Source organism: Lissotriton vulgaris, chromosome 6 (assembly GCF_964263255.1).
Source record: "Lissotriton vulgaris chromosome 6, aLisVul1.2, whole genome shotgun sequence".
NCBI classification, from domain to species: Eukaryota; Metazoa; Chordata; class Amphibia; order Caudata; family Salamandridae; genus Lissotriton; species Lissotriton vulgaris.
This window is the reverse complement of record NC_141694.1, coordinates 991,754,019-991,778,872: the sequence shown is the minus strand read 5'-3', so window position 1 is coordinate 991,778,872 and position 24,854 is coordinate 991,754,019. Positions and strand designations below refer to the sequence as shown.

At 47.9% G+C, this 24,854-nt stretch overlaps 1 protein-coding gene across 15 annotated transcripts in view; it reads left to right on the top strand.

Moving 5' to 3' along the window:
• Positions 1-24,854, top strand: part of LOC147708315 (protein 4.1-like) — a 1,681,744-nt gene that overhangs the window by 1,234,448 nt on the left and 422,442 nt on the right. For all 15 annotated transcript variants that reach the window (XM_086927035.1, XM_086927031.1, XM_086927029.1 and 12 more), the window contains one exon: positions 14,277-14,413. In XM_086927035.1, coding sequence (XP_086783161.1) covers positions 14,277-14,413 — 137 coding nt within the window. The remainder of the gene's footprint in view (positions 1-14,276; positions 14,414-24,854) is intronic.

Here is a 24,854-nt window from a genome sequence, read left to right as displayed (position 1 = left end):
GGAAGCATCACAAGAAGTCGAAGTGTCATCGCTCACCGACTTCCCGTTGTGCGACGCGGCTGAGGGTGCATGTGGTGCTTCCCTCTCGGCTCCGGCAGGGTCTACGGTGTCGACGTCTGCCTACCTGCCCTTCCCGGGTCCGTCGACGACTCCGGCACAGCTGCAGGACTTTCTGGCAGCTATGGCCTGCCTCTTTGGGTCATCTGGCCCAGCCGGCTCGCCATCAGGCCCACAAACCCAACTGGGGGTCCTTGCGCTTCAATGTCGGCGACTTCAGTTCCGGCATCGCCTCCAGGGCCCCCAAGGATCCAGGCCTTGATCCCGGTCGACGCTGGTTGACCTTGTGACACTTCCACCGAAGATGACCCCACCGGCACCACTCCCGACGTCGCCCATACCACCGGACAACACCGTCCCCAGTTTTATCCCTGATGTTGATTCCGACGCCGATGGGGCCTTTCTACCACTATGTCCAACCTCCGTAGTTTCGGCCAGTTCCACAGCCTTCGGAGCAAGAGGAGGACTGGGAGGGGTCTGAGGACCCTCTCACAGCGCAGTGTGAATATGACCCGGACTGGATTGAGGATTTGGGGGATGCCAGTGGTTTTGACACCTCTCCTGACCTTGGCATGCTAACTCCTCCTACCATGGCTACAGAGGAGTGTACATGTTATGCAGTGGTGTTGCGTAGGGTGGCCGAGGCTCTCCACCTTGAATTCCCTACAGTGGCCGTCAGGACTAACCTCCTGACAGAAGTGCTTCAGCCGGCGGCTACCTCTGCAGAGCCACTGCTGCCCTTTAATGATGCACTTTTGGTCGTCCTTTTGGGCACCTTGTCCAGGCCCAACTCAAGGGTTCCTGTGGATAGGAACGTGGCATGACGCCATCGCCCGGCCCTAGGTGACCCTCTCTTTCTCTCCGAACCTCCGAATACCCCACCCCTGATAGCAGGTGCTGCCTCAGTGTCCGGAGGAGGCCCGGACAGTGCTCTCAAAAGCTATTGCTGAAGGGAGAGATGCTGCAAAGTTCACAATTTCGATGTGGCCTTGACAGGGCGGTTTCCACAACAGTGACGCTCCACCGCCATGCCTGGCTGAGGAGTACTGGCTTCTCGGGGGATGTCCAAAACACCCTGATGGACATGCCCTTTGATGGTATTCGCTTTTTTGGCAACAAGGAAGACAGTGCGTTGGAGCGTTTTAAGGACTTGCAGGCTACGGCCAAGTCCTTGGGCTTTTCGGCCACTCGCCCTCCTCCGCCTTCTGCTTTTTACTCCTTTCGTAGCCACAGAAGGGGCGCCCCAACACGTTCGCTTCAGAGCCACAGGCCGCAGCACCAACAGTCTCAGCCTGGCTGCGGACATGGGACCCGCAGAGGCGGGTCAGGGGTGCCAGCGGGCGGGTCAGTCCACCTCCACCCCGGCCACCACTGCCTCCCAACCCTCCTAGGCTGTTTTTTTTTAGGCCCATCAAACGCCAGTGGGCCGCAGGATTCGCCATCACCTACCTCACTGGCGCACCATCACTACGGACAGGTGGGTTTTACAGATAGTCAGAAGTGCTACTCCCTCCCCTCCGAGACTACCCCTCCAGCCATGCCACCCCAGTACCACAGCATGTCAGGTGATCACTTGGCACTTCTTCAACAGGAAGTTGTGGCCCTCTTGGCGAAGGGGGCCATCGAGTGCGTTCCTACGCCAGAAGTAGGTTGTGGTTGTTATTCCCACTACTTTCTGGTTCCCAAGAAGGACAAGGGCTTGCGTCCTATCTTTGACCTCCGGAACGTCAATCGCTTCCTCCGGAAGGAGAAGTTCAAGATGCTAACTCTGGCTCAGGTCTGGTCTGCCCTCGACCCTGGAGACTGGATGGTAGCTTTGGATCTGCAGGACACATATTTCCATATGCCCGTTCTGCTGGCCCACCGGCGTTACCTGCGGTTTACTGTAGGCCACAAGCACTTTCAGTTTACTGTGCTCCCCTTTGGCCTTACCAGCGCCCCTTGGGTGTTCACGAAAGTGATGGCGGTGGTCGCAGCTCATCTGCGCGGACCAGGGGTTCCAGTCTTCCCCTATCTCGACGACTGGCTGTTGAAGGCGGGATCGCCCCAGGCAGTCGCCTCCCACCTCCAGACTACAGCCGACCTCTTACACTTTCTGGGGTTCTCCATCAACGTTCCGAAGTCGCACCTGATTCCCTCTCAGAAGCTCCTCTTTATTGGAGTGGTTCTGGATTCAACGCTCTTCCGGGTCTATCCTCCCGAACGAGTCCAGGATATTCAGGCTCTGACTCTGATCTTCCGGCCTCTATTGTGGGTTTCGGTCAGGCTGACCCTGAGGCTGCTGGGCCTCAGGGCCTCATGGCCTCCTGCTGGTCGGTCACGCCAGATGGCTTATGCGGGCTCTGCAGTGGGACCTGAAGTTCCAGTGGGCGCAGCGTCAGGGGAACCTGTCCGAGTCCGTCCAGATTTCGGAGAGCACTGCAAGGCAGTTCAAGTGGTGGCTCACAGACTGGCATTGGATCATGGCAGAACCCTCTTCCCCAACACAGTGGTGACGGATGCGTCCCTCCTGGGATGGGGCGGCCACATGGGAGAGGTGTAGATCAGAGGCCTCTGGTCTCCAGCTGAGTCTCAGCTCCATATCAACCTTCAGGAGCTTCGGGCGATCCGACTTGCACTGAAGGCATTCCTTCCCATTGTCAAGGGGAGAGTAGTGCAGGTGTTCACGGACAACACCACCGCCATGTGGTACTGCAACAAACAGGGCGGGGTGGGGTCGTGGACCCTATGTCAGGAGGCTCTGCTCCTCTGGACATGGCTGAAACATCAAGGCATTTCCCTGATGGCTCAACACCTGGCAGGTTCACTGAATGCCAGGGCGGACGAACTCAGCCGCAGGTGCATGATGGATCACGAATGGTGTCTTCACTCGGAGGTGGTGCAAGGTCTCTTTTAGCAGTGGGGAGAGCCTTGGTTAGATCTATTTGCCACAGAAGAGAACGTGCATTGTCAGCCGTTCTGCGCGTTGGAATTACCAAGGTGGCACTCGCTCGGCGACGCTTTTCGTCGCAAGTGGAGTTGCAGTCTGTTGTAAGCCTTTCCACCTATACCATTTCTGCCAAGAGTGCTGAAGGAGATCAGGCGCGACCGGGCCCAAGTCATTCTTGTGGCTCCGGACTGGGCTCGAAGAGTATGGTATCCTGAGTTACTCAGTATGACCATCGATCCCCTGACCTGACTGCCTCTTCGGGAGGATCTTCTGTCATAGCAGCAGGGGCGGTCCTCCACCCAAACCTGTCCAGTCTCCACCTCCTTGCTTGGAGATTTAGCGGCGGCAGCTGATTCCTTTTGACTTGCCTCCCAGAGTTTGTAATGTTATTCAGGCGGTCCTCCACTAAGTTGGTATACGCCTGTAGGTGGAACAAATGTGTGGCATGGTGCACAGCAAAGGCTGTGGATCCCCTTTCTGCCCCTCTTTCAGAAGTCCTTTTGTTCCTTCTTTCTTTGGTTCAGCAGGGCTCTGCTCAATGCACTATCAAGGGCTACCTTCCTGCTATTTCGGCCTTTCTCAGACTTCCTGATCAGCCCTTTCTTTTCAAGTCCCCTGTTGTAAATAGATTCCTCAAAGGCATTACTCATCTTTTCCTCCCATTCTTTTTGTAATGCCACAGTGGGACTTGAATCTGGTTCTTACATATTTAATGTGCACTCCCTTAGAGCCTCTTCACAACTGTCCTCTTCATCTGGTGACTTTGAAGACTGATTTCCTGGTTGCCGTTACCTCTTTCTTGTAAACCTCCTTTTCTATCTGTCCATCCGGACAAGGTTGTGCTCAGAACACGTCCATCTTTTCTCCCAAAGGTTGTCACTGCCTTTCACATCGGGCAGACCATCACTTTGCCCACTTTCTTTTTGCATCCTTCCAGAGAGGAAGAGCCTCCACTGTCTGGACCCAAAATATACGCTCTCGTTTTACTTGAACCGCACACAACAGTTCCGGGTGGATGACCAGCTCTTAGTTGGCTACGTTGGCACCAAGAAAGGTCAAGCCTTAGACAAGCAGACTATCTCCCGATGGGTCGTCTTGTGTATTAAAGCCTGCTATTCTCTGGTTAAAAAGGAGCCTCTGTTGGGACTGCATGCCCATTCCACCAGGGCGACGGCAGCCACTACGACTGTAGGACGTGGTGTCCCCTTACAAGACGTCTCTTAGGCAGCTACGTGGGCCTCGCTGCACACTTTTACTAAGCACTACTGCCTGGACAGCCAAGTCCGGAGAGACAACTTCTTTGGCCGTCCTGTTCTCCTGGACTTTGTGGTGTGATCTTGGTTTGCGGACCCACTACCGGGGTTGGTATTGCTGGGGTATCTATTCTAAGGTAATAAATCTATCACTATGTGTTTCTTTCAGATGAACAAGTAACTTACCTTCGGTAACGATATATCTGAAAGAAACATTAGTAGTGATAGATTCCTTACTGCCTCACCCATCCTCCTGATTCTGCAAACTGATGGTCATCCCTTTCCGAGCCCTAGTTTCAAGGCACCAGTGGTCAGTATCTTGCATGGCTCTGCGTTCCCGGTGCGGAAAGTTGTGTACAGAACTGACGTCAGCCCGCGAGGGCGGTTCTAAGTAGCTGTCGCGACGTCATCCCTGCGACCACAATGACGGACGCGGAGCCGCACAACGCCACCTTCCGACGCGCAGGGGTACTGCTGACGAAATCTTTCCGGATCCAGTCTGACACTTGGAGGTAATTCTAAGGTAAGAAATCTATCACTACTAATGGTGTTTACAGATATATCGTTACCGAAGGTAAGTAACTTGTTCATCAAAGGAGAGTCTCGAGGACGGGGCTACGTAAAGCCTGAAGATCTTCTTGGAAGGAAGCCAACAAGCCTTTTCAACTACAAGTTGGACTTAGTTCACAGGGGTTCGGTTATTGCAACACCCACAAGGGATACTGGCCTCAAACTTGGTGGGAGGGCTGGGTATGCCTCGTGAGCTGTGGAAAACCACCACCTGTGTTGCAGAGCCCACGGAGTCCGAAGGAGCTCAGGATCTGCAGACCGGTCGACTTAGTTGCGGTGCCTGCAAATGCAGGGGAGTTACTCCTTGACTGACTCCAATGGAGATTTCTTCAGGTGTCTTTGATTCTTTACAGGGCTTGGAAGGTTCCTGTATTATGCACTGGCACAGATGATGCAGCAGACTGGAACAGAGACGAAGTCAGGCCGAAACGAAGCCCAGCGAAGTCCCGAGTGCCCAGACGGTAGAAGTGCAGTGGTGTCTGATCTGAATCTTATCCCTCGACGAATCTAGGGACCTACACCCAAGTAAGCCCTTAACTACCCTAGGGAAAGGGTTGGAAAGATGCAGGGAACCCTCCCAGGGGAGGGTCTGGGCAGTGGGGAGGATACTCCTTTGTCCAGGTTTGCGTCAGAGTGGGATCCAAGGACTGGTTTAAACTGGACTATGCACAGGGACACCAAATGTGCCCCTCTTGCAGAGTTACTGGCAAGGGCACCCACCCAGCCCAAATAAACTAAATCCTGTCTGGGAGGTGGTCACACTTCCCTGTGACAGGATGCCTATTTTTCTACCGTCCTCTGCTCGAGCTTGGCTCAGCAGCAGGAGGGCAGAAATGTGTCTCCGGTCAGCAGCAACCATTTTGTGCTGTCCAGGTCTAGAATCATTAAACAACAAAATTGCCTGTACCACAATTGTTTTTTTAAGCTCTTATTATTCTCGCTTATTGGTCAAACACAAATGATTTTTGTTTGCACAGGTATTTTATTTATACCTTTTTTATTTGCGTTTTTTTGGTTTGCATTTAGCAAATTTTATGTATGAAAAGAAGAAAAAAGATCTATTCTGTAAAACATTTACAAACACATATACAAATATTTACAACACCAATTCGAGTCCACATTATCAATAAGACAAACTTAACATACTGCATTGAAAGTACAAAACTTTACACAAGCAAAAACTTTACACACGAAAAAACATTAATGGCCTTTCTTGGATTGCAACTGAGTGAATCAAAATCTAAATGTAAGACAAAATATTTCTAATCCAACGGAGCAATTAATAGAAAAATGTCAAATTTTTTCAAAGCAAGAATTTGATTTCCTTATATTATTATGCTCCTTTGTTGTGCAGATGCGTTTCGAATCCAGGGAAGTGAATACCCAGATTCTCATCAGGGCTTTCTTGATTTTCTGTACAAAATGTATAAAAACAGAAAAATATTTACAGGTTTGAAAAGCTTCCTCGCTTTCAATACGTTCTACTAACGCCTTATTAAACTTAATGTTTATACCTGGATACAATACAAACAAGTTCTCTTCTGTTTGTACTTGCAGGCTCACTCAGACTGTCTCAAGTCTCTGAGTTGTTCGTATTGCAGGGTTCACATCAAAATATTGGGACGCCTTGTTTAGTGCTACAAAAAATGCGAGTTCTTATTTATGGGAACCTATGTAGATAATGCTTTATCGTGCTAACAATGTTGCTCAAATACGTGCCTACCTCATATCTCCCTTTTTATCGCTGAAATCGCCGTTTTGTTTCTCAAGTACGGCTATCACCATTTGTCTTTGTACCTACCAAACAATAAATGCTGCTTTTAGTTATGAAGTTCGCTTAGTTCTAATACAAACTCTGTCACGTTCACCAAAAGCGTAGCACGTACCTTACAGGTTGCCGTGCCGTGCTCGCTCTAATTTTGTTCTTGTTTTTCTAAAGACGCGTTAGTTTTGCTTCACCGCGTCCCTTTTCAGAACGAGCTGACGAGAAATAAAAACATTTAGTAAACTATTCTTTGCAACATTTTAGCCCACAAACCAATGCCGATTATTATTGTTAGATAGAGCTATTGCTTACCTTGTGAGAGGGATTTCACAGGCGACGCTGGTGCTCGTAACTCCTGAACTTTTTTTACTTTGTTTCCTGAAGCAGAGAAGTAGTTTGTTTTATTTTCCACAAAACTCGCAGCTATCTTGCATATGGCTAAGCTAAAGCAAGATTCATTACCTGTATCTCGACTTGAAAGGCAGTTGTCAGCTTCTCGAAGGATTAGGGCAGACATCTTAGGGGCGGAGCCCCATTCTCTTAATATTCATAGGTTGAATTCTGGGAACTGCAGTACAAGTTCTGCAAGGCGGTTTTGTTAGGCCAAAGTGATGCATTATGGGAAACTGAGTTCTTTATATTGAATATGGCCAAAAAGCAATACACTCTTGATATTTCGGACAGGGTATTCAGCCCTGTCTACGCACTATTAAATTTCCGAATCCAGTACGCCTCCTTTTGCAGCAAAACTTTATTGATGTCAAAGGGACATTTCGTCAATTTCACAGTGAATAAGATTGTCCATTTAAAATCATTTTCCCCATGGGATTTTTGAATGAAATGTTCTACCATCGGTGCTGTAATGACCAATAAATAAATGTGAGAATCACCCAGCATAGGTCCCGGATTAAGAAAAAGTTCATTACAGCACCGATGGTAGAACATTTCATTCAAAAATCCCATGGGGAAAATGATTTTAAATGGACAATCTTATTCACTGCCAAAGTGACGAAATGTCCCTTTGACATCGATAAAGTTTTGCTGCAAAAGGAGGCGTACTTGATTCTGAAATTTAATAGTGTGCAGACAGGGCTGAATAACCTGTCCGAAATATCGAGAGTGTAATGCTTTTTGGCCATACTCAAAATAAAGAACTCAGTTTCCCATAATGCATCACTATGGGTCTAACAAAACCGCCTTGCAGAACTTGTACTGCATTTCCCAGAATTCAGCCTAAGAATATAAAGAGAATGGGGAACCTCCCCTAAGATGTCTGCCCTAATCCTTGGAGAAGTTGACAACTGCCTTTCAAGTCGAGATGCAGGTAATTAATCTTGCTTAAGCTTAGCCATATGCAAGATAGTTGTGAGTTTTGTGGAAAACAAAACAAACTCTTTCTCTGCTTCAGGAAACGAAGTAAGAAAAGTTCAGGAGTCACGAGCACCAGCATCGCCTGTGAAATCCCTCTCACGAGGTACGCAATAGCTCTATCTAGCAATAATAGTCGGCATTGGTTTGTGGGCTAAAATGTAGCAAAGAATAGTTTACTAAATATTTTTATTTCTCGTCAGCTCGGTCTGAAAAGGGACGCGGTGAAGCAAAACTAACACGTCTTTAGAAAAACGAGAACAAAATTAGAGCGAGCACGGCAACCTGTAAGGTACATGCTACCTTTTGGTAAACGTGACAGAGTTTGTATTAGAACTAAGCAAACTTCATAACTAAATGCAGCATTTATTGTTTGGTAGGTTACAGACTTACTTGAGAAACAAAGTGGCGATTTCAGCTATAAAAAGGGAGATAACAGATCTGAGGTAGGCACGTCTTTGAGCAAAACTGTTAGCACGAACAAGCAATATCTACACAGGATCCCATTAATAAGAACTCGCATTTTTTGTAGGACTAAACAAGGCTTCCCAATATTTTGATGTGAACCCTGCAATACGAACAACTCAGAGAGACTTGAGACAGTCTGGGAAGAGCCTGCAAGTACAAACAGAAGAAGACTTGTTTGTATTGTATACAGGTATAAACATTAAGTTTAATAAGGCGTTAGTAGAACGTATTGAAGGCGAGGAAGCTTTTCAAACATGTAAATATTTTTCTGTTTTTATACATTTTGTACAGAAAATCAAGAAAGCCCTGATGAGAATCTGGGTATTCACTTCCCTAGATCCTAAACCGTCGGCACAACAAAGGAGCATAATAATATAAGGAAACCAAATTCTTGCTTTGAGAAAATTGACATTTTTTGGTTAATTGCTCCGTTGGATTAGAAATATGTTGTCTTACATTTAGATTTCAATTCACTCAGTTGCAATCCAAGAAAGGCCATTAATGTTTTTTCTTGTGTAAAGTTTTTTCTTGTGGAAAGTTTTGTACTTCCAATGCAGTATGTTTAGTTTGTCTTATTGATAATGTGGACTAGAATTGGTGTTGTAAATAATTGTATATGTGTTTGTAAATGTTGTACAGAATAGATCTTTTTTTATTCTTTTCATACATAACATTTGCTAAATGCAAACCAAAAAAACTCAAATCAAAAGGTATAAATAAAATACTGGTGCAAACAAAAATCATTTGTGTTTGACCAATAAGCGAGAATAATGAGAGCTTAAAAAACAATTGTGGTACAGGCAATTTAGTTGTTAAATGATTGTTATATGGCCCTGCCTAAACCACATTCCTAAAGGGTCCAGGTCTAGAAGGCTGGTCTTGGGAATACTGAGAGACACACTGAGTGCTCTCCCAGGGCTTAGAATCATACCCATTTGCGGTGTGGGGGAATGATTCCATCATGTTTGATACCAGACAAGATAGGATTTGTTGCAGCCATTTTCGAGATGGTCATCATGTAATTATGCGGTACCTCTCTATATAGTATATGGTTGCTTCACTGAATACCCGGAAGAATAGACTCCATAGGCTGCAGGGGTGTCCTGATCATGCAGGTGCGCCCTCTCACTTAGAGTAAAGCAACCTGCCTTCAGGATTGCAAAGGCCTACTACAGGGGTGACCTATAGTTTTTAAGTGCAGTGACCCTTAGATATAGTAAACCAGTATCTTCAGTAAGTGGTGCATGCACCAACTTACACAGGCTACAATGCCAAGCCTGTAGTTTCATTTTGTATGGTCTCCCATTGGTGGCATAAAGCATGCTTCAGCCCATGGGAGACCTCTAGGGTGCCTATGCCCTGGGTACCTTAGTACCATATACGATGGACTGATGAGGGTACCCCAGTATCCAATCTGAGGTGTGTTTAAGTACTCAACAAGACAATTTAGGGAGAAAGCAGATAGACTGTGGTCCTGATTAGCAGGATTACCAGTCAGACTAGTCAAATTATAGCTTAGCACCAAGCAAAAAGTGGAGGTAACCATGCAGAAGGAACATACCTTCCTACAGTGGTTCTCTGTTGTATCCTTCACTAATATTGTATCCTTATATATTGTACAGCTAATGGGCGTTTATATATTGTTTGCTGTATGATTTACCATTGCTTTGTGAGGTTGTAGCAATGTTGTGTCAGTGTTCACTGCAACATGAGTTCCATTTTGAGCTCTAGACTGCTACGGAGTTGACATTTGAATGGATCGCATGAGTGCAGTCTGATGCGCTCGCATAATCCACTTATTCAGTTACTGAAGGAATAAAAGGAATTGAAGAAATCACTTTCCATCTTGTGGGTGATTACTCACCACTACATATTGGCAATAAGTGAAAGAAAATTCCTGTTGGTGGTGGAAATGGAACTCATTGGCAACGCTAACGTTCGTTGATGTCAGCAGCACTGAAGTTTTGTGCGTTCCTCTCACCTGTTAGATTGATCCTGCGATCTGGCGCGTTGGAGTAACTTAGAGTCTCAAAGGAAAGCATGAATTTGGGAGTAACTGAGGCAAATCAGTTGTGACATGTTGTCTAGGGAGGCTGCGGTGGACTGGTCAGGCAGCTTCCACACACAAACCAGAAAGTGAAGGTCAGAAGCATCCATTGTTCAGCCAAGAAATAGCAATACATTCTTGATTTTTAATGCACAGCACCCCACCATGTGTTCCCGCCCTACATTTCTTAGTGCTGACTGGTGGGCTGTGTGTGAGAGCTGCAGGCATGTACTCTACCGTCTTATTCCCAGGGCATCGCATTTCCAAGGCGCCCTGCACCACACACGCTGCACTCAACCAGGGGTACTCAAAAGATTAAGTACCCTACAAAGCACATCACAGTCCAGTTCAGGACGCAGCTCTGTACTGCACAGTGCTTATGCAATGGAGAAGATTCCTACCATTCGGCACAGGGAGCCCCCTGGACTGTCCCCAACCCAAGTACATCACACAGCACAGAAAACAGTGCTAAATTCACTGTTCGCACTTTGAGCTCTTGATTTAGAATGGATAGCACATGCAGTACACCCAGGTCAGAAAAATAGGTGCACCATAGCACCCGCTCCTGCCCTCCCGAGCGGCGCCACACGTGTGACGCACAGAATAGCCTGCTCTCTCCTGCACCACCCAGGAGTTGCTTTATACCTCTAGGAGCAATGTACTCCCAGCTCACCAGGTGAGGGTGGAACACATTACTGGTAGCACAGCATGAGTCACAACACACTGCTCTACACCACTGTGAGATAGGCAGCACAGGTATATGCCTTATCTTGAAAACTGCCCACTGATTGGCCTCCTGGCTGCTCCACCCAACACAGTTGACCTGCACAGCCACTGCGCATGAGGAGACAGAGCACAGCACTCTTAAACCGCACGTTGAAGCACAATTTCGATATGGACACCACACAGCACAAAGATTGGTATTCCACTGGGGCGATTAGAGAAGAGAAGGGGATAGTTTATTAGGAACATAAATTGAACATAGGAGTCCTACGTGTGGCATGCATGTGATATTGTCAAGAATGAAATAATGGTCATATTGTCTACACTAAAAACATTTTCAGTACACAAACTTTGGCTTTTCTTTTTTTGGACATTAGATTACAAGCGTATAATTTGCACACAGCACATCTCATTTTAACTGGTATTCCCCAGTCACACTGTTAAAGCTAAACAAGTAAGCAAACTGAAAGGGCGAGCTATAATGTACAGAGCTGCTGACTTTGGGTTTGGTAACCAGGTGTGAGTCTGTTCGTCTGCTCTCCCGGACCTAAAATAAAATGTTGATTCGAACCAATAAAATTAAATAAGCTATGACGAGCCTACAATAAAATGCAGATTGGAATCCATAAAATTAAATAAACAATGGTGAATCGAAACGGAAGCAAAATGACAAATTGTGATCGTTTGGCCACATCATAGAACGAGCCAAAAATAAAAGTAGTAGTCCCCAAAGGAACATATACACACCTATAGTGTTATGAAACTGTAGTTGACCAGTGCTACTAAACTTGTTGTATCTGGAGTGCCAACCAATGAGGAGCCGGCATACAAGAGTGACACAGAAGTTTACCAATGGTAAGCAGCAGGTGGGATTACGCTCAGTATAGATATTACAGCAGGTCTTGCAGACCGCGCATGCACGCTGCCTAGGCTTGACCTAAACAAATCACATGAATAGCCCTTCTGTGGGCTCGAGTTCTTACGTTGGTGAACTATTGACCTAAACTGTTCCCAGGTCATGTTTTGTAGTTAGCCTGAGCAGAGAGTCTGTGCTATGCTGAATGACAGGAGCTAAGGGCTCGTCCTCAGTAAATCTTTGTGGTGTTCATGTTGTGGACTTGTTTGTCACAACCCCATCTCCCTACCTCTGGGACGCCACCGAGCTATTGGCTCTGGGCAAATGGAGTTTGCCAACAACCCGCACTATCAACTCTCTTGAATAAACTAATTTTGTAGCTTGACATATATTTGATTTAGCGTGACCTCAGTTAACAATGCAGTTCTTACTTGGCATACAGTGGATGTGGTTCCTCCAGAAAGTTACTTTGAGGAGGTTTATACATGAACGAAACGCCTTGGCTAATTCAATGTATATAAAAGAAATGTTATCCTGGGAATGTGATCATGGAAAGCCTTGTTCCTGAAGTACGTGTTCACAGTTGATATCACAGTAATTTAGACCTCGATTTGACACTTTGCACGCTAACATTTGAGTGGTACATTTCTGGAAATGTATTTTGCAGTATAATCCTTTTCCAGATGGTGATCACTCTCTCTCCTGTCATTATTCATATTTACTTAATTGAGTAATTTAGTGTCCTCTGTCACTCAGTTTTAAAATGGTTAAATTCAGTGTATGAATAGTATGCAGTAATTGTGTGAGTTATGATGGACCCAGAGCTTCCAGGTTTAGCCACTTACTTCATCTGGACTTTTGTTTTCTGTGCAGTGCATGGAAGCCCAGTCACAATGAGACTGTACTGCTGAAACTTCCTTCCCTTTAGCATTCATTTCGTAACTTGCTTGAGTTCCCGTTGCCTTTACAACAATATGGGACCAGCCTATAAGGCTGTTAGCAGTGCCTAAAGGGCAGGTCTGACAAGTCAATGTGTTGGCCATCTTTTTTGGCTGTTTGTGGGCCTGCTTTGTGTTCTACTGGTCTAGACTTCATTGTTAATCTCTCTGATATTAAAAGAAACGTTGCTTGCAGCAAGCTCAAATATATGCAGCCCTCCATATCATGCAAAAAAAAATGTGTCTTCACAAGTTCAAACCCGCCCGAATTTGCAAACTTGGGTCACATTTTTAGTTTGTTGTTTTCAATAATAAGGGCCTCTAGTATTCTGATGCCCAGTACTTTTTCTTGCCTTAGTCCGACTCTACTAACTGCCAACCCTGGGTTCCTGAGTAGGTTCCTGCCCTTGCGGGAAAGTGCTACAATGCGTCTTCAAGGGTTGTAAGTGCTATATAAATATAATCACAATACATTACAATATATAAACTTCTTGCCTCATACTAATACTAATTCCATTACACTCATCTGTTGGGCAGGCCAATTGTAGTTCATACAGACTGCATAATAATTTCCTTAGACTGCTTTACGCACTCACATAAGACAAGATTGCTATGGGTCATGTCCACCACCCAGTCTACATGAATAAACCAACTATCACCAACTGATCAGGCATTGAGTAACTGAAGAGATATGCCGTTTACAACTAGCCAACGAGAACTCTAAATTAGTCCACTACTCCGGGTCCCAGCTAGCTACATACTATAACCGCTTTTGACATTTCACAATGGCAATCCGATACGGGATGATAGTAACTAAGTCCATCCCAGAAAAGCAGTACAATACAAGAAGAAAAAGAAAGATGTGAATTTCTGTTGCCGTTGTCTGAAATTACATTTCTTTGTTGTTCAATCTCTTATACAGAATGCCGAGGTGCCCATTTGTGGTAAAACCATGCATTCAGTGTTAAGCTCCCCCTTTAATAGTCTGCTATAAATGGTTGCGCCTGCATTCTACACACATATAGCATAACATCCATTCCTGTATGAACCTTGACAAACTACTAAATGTATTATTAGCATAAATCATTTTTTTTATCCTTGACTTGAGAGTTCACATATCTATTTCGGGTCACTTTTATTGGGATAGTTTGGTTTACCACGTCGTACAAATTGCACAGTTAATTGATTTGTACTCTGCCTTGTAAAAGCATTGAGCATAGAGTTACCTCAAAATGTGCGCTCTGTTTTTCTTACGCTGTATACTGAGCATGCTGAAGTAAATGTATGTTGACTCCCCTTCAGCTGCATTGGGTACCATTACTGACCAGAGCCTGCTCAATGAGGTGGCTACCTCTGGCAAAGCTGTGGATGGAGATTTTCCTCGCATTGATGGTGCTGAAGATGAAACACCCACAGAAACCTCCCGGTGGCAAGCAGAGGTAAGGCTGGTTGAGCTGTTTTTCTGTTTGCGCTGGATAGCATTAGAATAAGACAGATTTGAGTCCACGTTCTTTGCCATGAGCCGCATGTGAAGTGACTTAAGGTATTTTTCTCTTGGGTATGCAGTGGAGCACTTGCATGCTTTCGCATGTTTGTACCGTCTGTCCATTTCGTAAAAATTCTTACTTTTTTTTTTTTACTTTGTCATTAGTCTGCTTTTTGCTGCTTTCTAAACGTTTGGTAAATATACTGACCTAAAAGCGCCAAAATATCTTGGCCATGAGGATGTTTTTGAAGTATTGCTCAGTTTTTGTTTGAGGTGATGTTAGCACATGGGTTGAGTTGGTATTGCACTGACTGTGGTACTGTGTGGTGCATTCTCTATGCATTACAATTTCAGCTTTCTAATCATGGCTTCCAGTCATGGTCTGCCACTCGCCTTATTCGTGAGCCATGCCGCTTCGAGGACCCCTACTCTGCTAAAGTTTTTTCCAGAATGACACAGTTATAGGGTTGAAAAAAGAGACAAGTATCATTCCAAAATGCTTCTACTCAATGATGGTGACATTCTAATGCAAGTGGCAATTCCTAGTTCGTATTTGGTTTCCATAAATCTATCGTGCATTGTCTCTCTTGTGCCCGTGTGTGCATTTTATCAGTGAACCGTGGTTTGCCACTCTTTTTTCCTGATGCTCACTGCAATGTAGAGCAAATGGTGCAACAGAAATGTCCAGTTCATTCATATTCACATTTTTAATCGTTTCAAAACTGCTGCTCTGTTTGTTAATAATCTCAATAGATTGTGCTTGGAAAATTTAAAAAAACAAATATTAGTTGTAGCAATACAGCATTGCCGTCTGAAGCACAGATTGAAAGCTACCTTCTCATCTCGAAGGACCTTGGCATTTCTGCACCCAAAGTGCCTGTATTAATAGATTGCTGACGTGTAGACATATGGACGACCCCTTGTTTCCTACACCAAGCGTTTCCACTGATACTAGCTACAATCTCTCCTTTCTTTTGGTTGTGTGTGGAAACATATGATTTCAATGTGATGTGCATGCTTCCCCTCTGCATGCATGATACTGTGAATGTTGGTACTTAATCTGCTGCCATCTTTTTTATCATTGTGCCTTTTAAGTGCCAGATTTCTCTCAATATCCCAACAATAAGTATATTTAGTGTCTGACTGTAAACCCAGCATGCCTTGCAGTGGCCCCTTCAAGAGAAGAAAATCAGTATGAATGTGGTGGATAATTTGATATCATTGGTAGTGCTATCCCAGCTTTTGTGTACCAGTTTAACAATCTTCTTTCTTTTTTTCCCTTCCACTCTTATACATTTTCACCACTTTTTAAATATTTGCATTCCTTTTTTTTCTGTTTTCATATCCACCTGCGGCAGGACTTGCTTGAGCACCCCACTTGTCCATCTTCCCCACCACTCCCCATGCTTTGTGTTCCTTGTCGCACAGCAAACCTGCCACCTATCCCAGAGATGGACATGCTTTCAGACATTTCTGAGGAAGATCCCTTCGGGGAGCTGGAACAAGCTGCCTCGGGCAGTGTAGAGTTCCTTTGCAAAGGAAAAGAGGAGAATAAAACAATTGCTCCCAGGGCAGTCGACAAGCTGCCTTTAATAACACATCCGCTTGCAGTGCTACGCCACTCGTGTCCAAATCTCATCTCTGAAGTACAGGGAAAGAAGCGCATTAATTTTAACTGCAGTGATGCCCGTTATCGCTTCTTTTCATTCAGTATCTGCAAGTGTTTTCCTGCCAAGTTCCCATCTCTTCTTGATGATGATGGTTACATTAGTTTCCCCAGTCTCCCAGAGGTTTGCATGTCTTTTCTCCCTCCAGGCCTCCAGCATTATGTTCCTTTGACCTCTCCCTCGTTCATTCCATCCTTCCTGCTCATCTTCGTGCTTCTCCTCTCTGCTTCACGGTCCCTCCCTTTCTCACTGATCCTCTCACTTCCTCTTGCTCTGTCCCTGTGCTATCTGGAGCCTAAGGCGACTTCAGTGAGTGCCTTTATTGACATTGACCTGAAAGACAAAGCTGAGGAAGAGGTGTGTGACCTTGTCGCGTAACTGCTGCCACTTGCACATAGATTTCCCGTCTGGACCATGAGGAATGCACACTCAACCTTGCACACTGAGTGACGTTGATTCTACAAACTTAATTTTGTGTGGCATTTTGGTTACAGCAAGCTGTTTTAAATTGCTCATCTATCAATTATTCTACCAAAAAACATTGTCTTGCAGAGCCATCATTAAACTGCAGTAGAAGCATTAAACGCCATGATTAGTTGACTAGTGAGGAGCTGGGACATCACTTGGGGACCATATTGAAATAATACATAGTCGTCAATAAAGTAAAATCTAAAAGATAATAGCTATTAAGCTATAAGATAATAGCAGGTAATTATCACCCAGTACAAGTTGTCCAGGGTCCACAAAGTTAGGTGTCACCATTGTGACACTGGCACATGTGTCCCTGTAGGCCTGAGCCACTTTACCATTAATCAAAGGCGTCTGCCTGTACTTGCCCAGAGTACTGGGACTAATAGTAGGGGACAAATCCATGTCCCCGTCACAGATCAAGACTGCCTGAGTAGGAACTCTGACTAGGCCAGACTCCATCTCATTACCCATGGTTAACCCCACTATAGTTTTAGTTTGGGGGCTGCCACTGCTGACTGTACTAGGGGGTGCAGTTGCCCTAGGGGCTGCAGTGGCAGGGGTTCCACCTTTCTTAGTGCACTCACTAAACCAGTGAGGAACTGACTTAGAGTAATTACACCAAGGTTTCTTTTGGCCATCATTCTTCTTTTTCTTTCCATTTTGGGACCCCCCCCCCTCATTAGTATTATTTTGACGGCCTGAAGAAGATTTCTGGTGTTTTTGTTTCTGATCTCCACCCTTCTGGTATGACTTCTTTTGATCACCACCTTGGTTATGGGACTTCTGCTTAACCCAGGTTCTGACCCATTTGTCTGCCTTCTTTCCCAATTCTTGGGGAGAGGTCAGATCTGAGTCAATCAGGTGCTGATGCAACAACTGGTTCTGGCAATTATCTGTTCTCTCATTATTAGATTGTACAATCCTGTATAGTCTGTAACTTTACTTCCCAGCAACCAACCTTCCAGAGCCTTAGTGGCACAATCAACAAAATCAGTCCAGTCCTGAGTCTGAGCTTTTTTGGGTATCTCTGAACAACAACCTGTATTGCTCAGTGGTTAGGCCAAACCCCTCAATAAGAGCACTCTTCAGGACAGAGTAGTTTTTAGCATCCTCAGGTCTAACAGTAAGGAGCTTGTCTCTCCCTTTTTCTGAAAAGGAGAGCCAAAAGATTACTGCCCACTGATCCTGAGGAACCTGCTGTACCATGCAGGCTCTCTCAAGAGCAGTTATCCGTTTGTGGATGTCATCCCCATCTCTGTAGGGGGGCACAATCTTACTCAGGTTTCTATTGTCATAGGACCTGTCTTTATCCTTAGGGATACTGCTGCCACCAGTGGAATCAAGTTTAGCTTGGGCCAGGGCTACCTCTTCCTTCTCAATTTGAAGTTGGACAGCTCTCATCCTAGCCTCATGTTCTTTTCTCTGGGGGGAAGTCATTCCCCTTTGAGATCCCCTGGAGGCATTAGCCTGGTTAGATTCCCTGGAAGGAGATCTAACCCTTCTAGTGCCAGGGTTACGTCTACTATTGGGCCTGGGAAGGTGGACACCTTCTCCATTCCCATGTAGCCTTAGATTGGCCTGGCTGAGTCCTCTGACTTCAACCTGGTCCTCCCCCTGATTATCTGACTCATTTCCATCCTCATTATCTTCCTACTCTTCTGGATCAATGGTGTCATCTTCTCTGGGAGTCCCTGTTCCTATCTTACCTGAAGGGCCTGTCTCAGGCTCCTTCTCAAGATCAGCTCTCTAGGTTTGCTATGAGGATAGGGATGGTAGGGTTGTGAACCTTTTTCAGCCCCCTTGCAGTGCACAAGGCACTCAAGTCCTTGAAGCTGAGATTTTCATAACTGGCTGGTGCCTTGTGAGGGTCACCCACAGGTAAATAACTGGATGTTTCACCTGTGCCAGGCATGACTAGTGAGGTGTAAGTGGTGCACTTACCTACACTATTTGTTTACCTACTGGAACCTCTCTAGAGGTTGTAGTCAGGGTGTGCTAAGCCCTTTGGTCTACAACCAATAAGTTCAGTAGAACTTAAGTATGTTAAGCTTTGTTTATATGTACCTAAGGTACTTGATGTGATCTTTCAAATGATATTGTCAAAGATTACAATTGGTAAAACAAACTGCAAGCTCAAATCCCAACCGCTGCACACCAATGTGAGAAGTTGGTCTGGTATATGATGATCACTATTCTAGTGAGCACCTTGCACCAGTCCAAACGACTCTTATGATGATTGGTTGTAAGTCAACCTTATAGACCAGCTATCCTAGGGGTAGCATGGACAAAAGCAGTCTTAGGCTAAACTCAAGAGGGCATGTGAAGCCAGCAGTTTTACCATATGCAATCCTTTTAATTACCAAATGAAAGGACACTACACAAGTTGTATATTACAAAATATATGTGTTTATTTCTAGAATAATCCCCTATACTCTTTATGAGCACAGAAGCACAAGTGTTAAACAAAGAACAAACCATAATCTAAAATAGTGGTATAAGAACCACGTCACGAACAATGGTAAGGCCTAGGGCCTTGGGAATCGCTGGGCCTACACTGGACTAATGAAGGTTAGGACATAGGAGGCCCACAGGATGCGGGTGCAGTGTCTATAACCAACCGTGTTTACCATACAAGTCAATGGTGCGTAAAAATCAGAAAGTTATAGGTTTGGGAGTCTTCCGACTGGACTAGAACTTAGCCACTTAAAACTAGGACACTAGAGGTGTAAGCCACTACAGGAGCACCGGAGTTATATCGTTACCTCTCCCACAGGAAGCGGGTGCATAGGTGCCAAAGTGTGTCGGGTTTCGTCGTGAAGTTCTGTGGGGCCTGGAGGAAAAGATGCTGCAGGCGACCGGGAGAGAAGAGTCCGGTTGGATCCAAGGGTGGATTGAAGATGTAGAGTACCTGGAAGCAGAGGGGACAGAGTCTGGGTCACTAGCCAGTGACCAGAATGGAACCAGGACGGAATCAGGCAATGTCGGGTTGCGATCAGGTGCTGTCGAGTAGTTTGTCTCCGCTGCCACGTGGACCAGGAAGGATCGAGGATGACCAGCTGGTGAACACGAGCTGTCCCACGAAGGCTCTTGCTGTCGGCGGTGTCGGTTCTCGAATCGGAAGGCTGATAGCCAGAAACCGGTCCTTGGATGCTTGATTCCGGTCTGGGAAAGACATGGCTTGGTAGTTCGGACTGGACTGTTCCCATGAGGCACAGGGTCAGAGCTGATTTGCATATAGCCAGTGTCTAACCCAGGGTGGTGTGGAGTGCAAAAAAACGATGGATTTAGGCCCAGATCCTTGTACTGGGGTGAATGTATGACATTGTTCTACATTCTGTCCATCAACTGTGTTTTTTGCAGTTCTCGAATCGGAGTCACCAAGCCTTGGCAAATGCAACCCACGCAGGACTCGAAGATGTCTTCTGGATCGGACTGGGAAGGTCAGATCGATGGCTCCTTTTCAGGGGAGATGGGGGCCAGTCTGGAGCAACCAGACCAGCAGTGTAGTTTCGATGGATCGTCGTCACAGAGGCACTAGCCAACGGGCAAGCGACCGGACAACGCGTCGAGCAGGAAAAGTGCAAAAGGGCCCCACGCAGCACTCGGTGAGTGTGGAGAGGTGATCTTTGGAGCACAGGCTGCTCGGGGCTGGGGCTTCTCAAACCCCAAACCACAGCCTCGAGGGTGCCTCAGGAGCTGCACAGGAAGCACTTCGTCGACTTTTCAAGATGGCGGGTCTAAGCTTTGCTAGGACTGTGGATCGGGCTGTTGGAAGTCTGGGAGTCCAGGTCTTGTCGGTCTCTGTCGTTCGAGCTCCGGCGGGAGCAACGGCAAAGAAAGTCTTGATGCGCTGATGGTGCCTGCTTGCACAGGGTGGCCACTCCGTGACCACAAGGGAGATTCTTCAGTCTTCTACGTTGAGTAGGATGTAGGATGTCGAAGGGTCCAGAGTTTCGTTATAAAGTTTGTCAGGATGATCTAGTTTGCATTGGCACAGCTCCTACCTTTATTCCAAATCAAGGGGCTGGATCACCTGCTAGGTCCCTCCTTTCCCTTTGTCCAGTTTCACGCTGGGGCTGGAGTGCCCCAGTACCGGTTTGAACTGGGCTATGCATGGGACGCCTTGTGTGCCCCAGGCAGTGTCTAGTTTCATTTAGCCCTCCCTGCCCCAATCCACTATCTCCTGTCTGGGGTGGTGTAACACCTCCTTGTGACAGGATACCATTTGTCCAGGCCTCCCCTGCCGGAGTTTCGGTCAGCAGCAGAAGGCCAGAGTTGTGTCTGTGGCAGCAGCATCCATTTTGTGATGCTGAGGCTCTGGTTAGATTTACCCGCGTTTAAGCAAAGTAACATGTCTTCTCCCTCTAAAAGGATGGAATGCTACCCCCGTCGTTAGGACTGGCGAGTGGGTTATATTCCAAAGCGTATGACACCTTACACGACATGTTTTGATAAAGCCAAACCAAAGTTAGCAAGTAACCGCAAGGATTATAATGCACTTAAGAGTATATGGTATGGCAATATCCCAGAACAGCTAAGGGAGTTCGTCCTGAAAGCTGCAGACAGGCTCAGCTCATGCTAGAGCACCATCTCACATAAAACCAAGCACTCTGCCTCCAGGATTGTTAAGGCCTGCCATAGGAGTGACTTATAGGTGTTTATGTGTCCAGATATAGGTTTAGATATAGGTATACTATATCTAAGCAAGGGGTGATTACACCTCCTTGCCCCAGCTGAATGATCAGCCAGTTGTGTCAGATTGGATAGCCAGCCAGGGGTGGCAAAAGATATGCTGCAGCCCCTGGTAGGCCTTGGATGCACCTATGCCCTGGGTACCTTATAGTACACTGTACAGGGGCTGAGAAGGTGACCCAATGTCCAATTGGTAATGTACCTAAAGTACATGGTTGTGAATTTAGAGATAGAACAGCAGGCTGTGGGTCTGATTAGCAGGCCCACAGCCACATTAAGTCGAAAACCAGTGAAGCAAAAAGCAAAAAATGGGGTGACCATAGGAAAGCAGACCCTACTCTCCTACATCTCCCCACTGCTGAAAGAGACCTTGCGCCACGTCCGACTTCAGATGCCATTCGTGATCCATCATGCACCGGCGGCTGAGTTCGTCCGCTCTGGCGTAGAGGGAACCTGCCAGGTGTTGAACCACCAGAGTGACACCCTGGTGTTCCAGCCATGTCCAGAGGCGCAGAGCCTCCTGACAAAGTGTCCACGACCCCACCCCGCCTTGTTTGTTGCAGTACCACATGGCGGTGGTGTTCATGAACACCTGCACTACACATATCCGGGCAGAGGGAAGGAATGCCTTCAGTGCAAGTCGGATCGCCCGCAGCTCCAGAAGGTTGATATGGAGCCGGGACTCCACCGGAGAACAGAGGCTTATGATCTCCGACTCTCCCATGTGGCCCCCCAGGAGGGACGCATCTGTCACTACTATGTGCTCCGGTTAGGGTAGGAAGAGGGATCAGCCGCTGACCCAATCGCGGTTCGTGAACCACCACTGCAACTGACTCACAGTGCCTTCCGAGATCAGGACGTGGTCGGACAGGTTGCCCTGATGCTGTGCCGACAAACTTCAGGTCCCACTGCAGAGCCCGCATCCGCCACCTGTCGTGATGCACCAGAAGGATGCAGGAGGCCATCAGCCCCAGGAGCCGCAGCGTCAACCTGACTGAAACTCGGGATAAAGGCTGAAAGATCGGAATCAGAGCCTGAATATCCCGAACCCGCTGTTCGGTGGAATAAACTCAAAACTGCGCCGAGTCCAGAACTGCTCCGATGAAAAGGAGCTTCTGAGAGGAGCACAGGTGTGACTTCGGCACGTTGATGGAGAACCCCAGCGAGTGCAGGAGGTCGGCCGTAGTCTGGAGGTGGTAGGCGACTGTTTGGGGCGAGCCTGCCTTCAACATCCTATCGTCGAGATAGGGAAAGACTGAAACCCCTGATCTGCACAGATGAGCTGGGACCACCACCATCATATTCGTGAACACCTAAGGGGCGCTGGTAAGGCCGAAGGGGAGCACAGTAAATTCAAAGTGCTTGTGGCCTACCGTGAACCGCAGGTAGCACCGGTGGGCCGGCAGGACAGGGTTGTGGAAATATGCGTCCTGCAAATCCAACGCCACCATCCAGTCTCCCGGGTCCAGGGCAGCTAGGACCTGAGCCAAAGTCAGCATCTTGAACTTCTCCTTCCGGAGGAAGCTGTTGAAGCTCCGTAGGTCCAAGATAGAGCGTAGACCTCCTTTGCCCTTCTTGGGTACCAGAAAGTAGTGGGAATAGCAACCACGTCCTACTTCTGGACCAGGAACGCGCTCGATGGCCCCTTTGGCCAAGAGGGCCGTAACTTCCTCCTGCAGAAGTTGCAAGTGATCCCCCGACATGCTGTGGTACTGCGGTGGCATGGCTGGAGGGTCGCCTGGAAGGGGAGGGAGTAGCCCCTTCGGATGATTTGCAACTCTCACCTGTCCGATGTGATGGTACCCCAGTTGCGGCGACTGGGCCTGAAATGCCGGACTAGGAAGGCTTAGAGGCAGATGCTGCAGGAGTGGATGTGGACTGACCCTGCCGTTGTCCCCCGGCACCGCCATGGCGGTAACCGCGATCGCGTTGAGACTGGTTCTGCAGCCTGTGGCTGGCTGGTCGTTTGGGGGCGCCCTTTCCTTGGTCACGAAAGGGGCGAAAAGCGGAACTTTGCTGGCTCTGGCCTAAGCCCAAGGACTTGGACATAGTCCTGGAGTCCGTAAAACGCTCTAGCGCACTGTCCCCTTTGTCGCCAATAAGGCGATGGAAATCGAAGGGCATGTCCATGAGCGTGGCCTGGACATCCCCCGAGAAGTTGGCAGACCTCAGCCAGGCGTGGCGACGAATCACCACCGTCGTGGAAAAGCGCTCGGTCCGTGGTGTCAAGTCCACATCTAATTGAGTACCGTGCTGCATCCCGCCCCTCCGCCAGGGCTTGGGGGAGCCGTGTCCGGACCTCCTCCGGACACTGTGGCAGCACGTCTGCAACCGTATCCGACAGAGTGCGTGTAACGGCCCAAAAGGCAGGTGCTGTTGACAGACCGCAGCCCCAAACTCTGAGAGGAGAATAGTTTCTTCCCAAACTGATCATACCTTATGGATTCCCGATCCGGAGGAGCGGTTGGGAATGCGGTCTGGGACGTAGAGGCCTGGGTCACCAGGCTCTTGGGGGTGGGGTGAACAGACGGAAAGCAGGGGTCGCCCGGAGCCGGGCGATGGCGTCGGGCCATGTTCCGATCCACAGGAAGGCCTGTAGAGGGCTTGGACCAGGTGCCCATCAGAACGTCGGTGAGGGCCTCATTAAACGGCAGTAGAGGCTCAGTGGAACTTGCCTGCGGTTTGAGCACCTAGTCCTCATGGCCACGACAGGGAGCTCAAGAGCCAAGACCTTGGCCGCCCTGTTCAACACCACGCTATAAGTAGCCCCCTCCTCCGAAGCCACTGAGGGAGGAGGGACGACTCCTGTGTCGGGCGAAGTGTCCAGACCACTGGCTCTACTGACCAGTACTGTCTTAACTGGCACTACTGTTCCAGAGGGTCCTCAGACCCCTCCCAGTCCTCCTCGACATCCATCTCCTGGTAAACAGGCAAAAATGATGGAGCCGGGTCGTAGGTGAATTGCTCACCAGATCGGCGTCAGCGTCGCACCCGGACCGGGGCTTAAACTGGGGCCGGTGTCGTCCGAAGACTGGAGCGACACCCTCGAGGTCGGTGCCAGCGGAGGAGTCGTGAGGTCGACTGGCGACGACCCGGATCCAGGCCTGGATCCTGTGGGGCCCTGCGGTGTCGGGACCAGAGTCGACGACGGCACCGGTGCCGAAGCATCCGACAGCGCCAGGGCCAGAGCTGCTGGCCTACTAGGGCTCCTAGTCGGACCCGCGGACCCGAATGCGCCTCGGCAGGTTCCGACTGAGGGAAGTACGACCTCATGACCGTGAGGAAAGCACTTATCTCCTCCGGCGTCGCGTGCAGCCCAGGGACCGGCGGGTATGGACCTGGACGCAGTGCTTGCAGCTCCAGTGGGGCAGCGCGGGCGGTGTCGCCCGGACCCCCGGCCGTATCGCGTGAAGCGTCAGGGGGAGTCGGAAGAGGGATGACGCCTCTGACTTCTTTTTCGAATGCCTCGGCTTACCGGAGGATTTGGAGCCCGACAAGTTGTTGTGACTTGCCGACCGGCGAGGACTGCGGCTCCGTGACCGGTCCCTCGACTTCCTCCCCGAC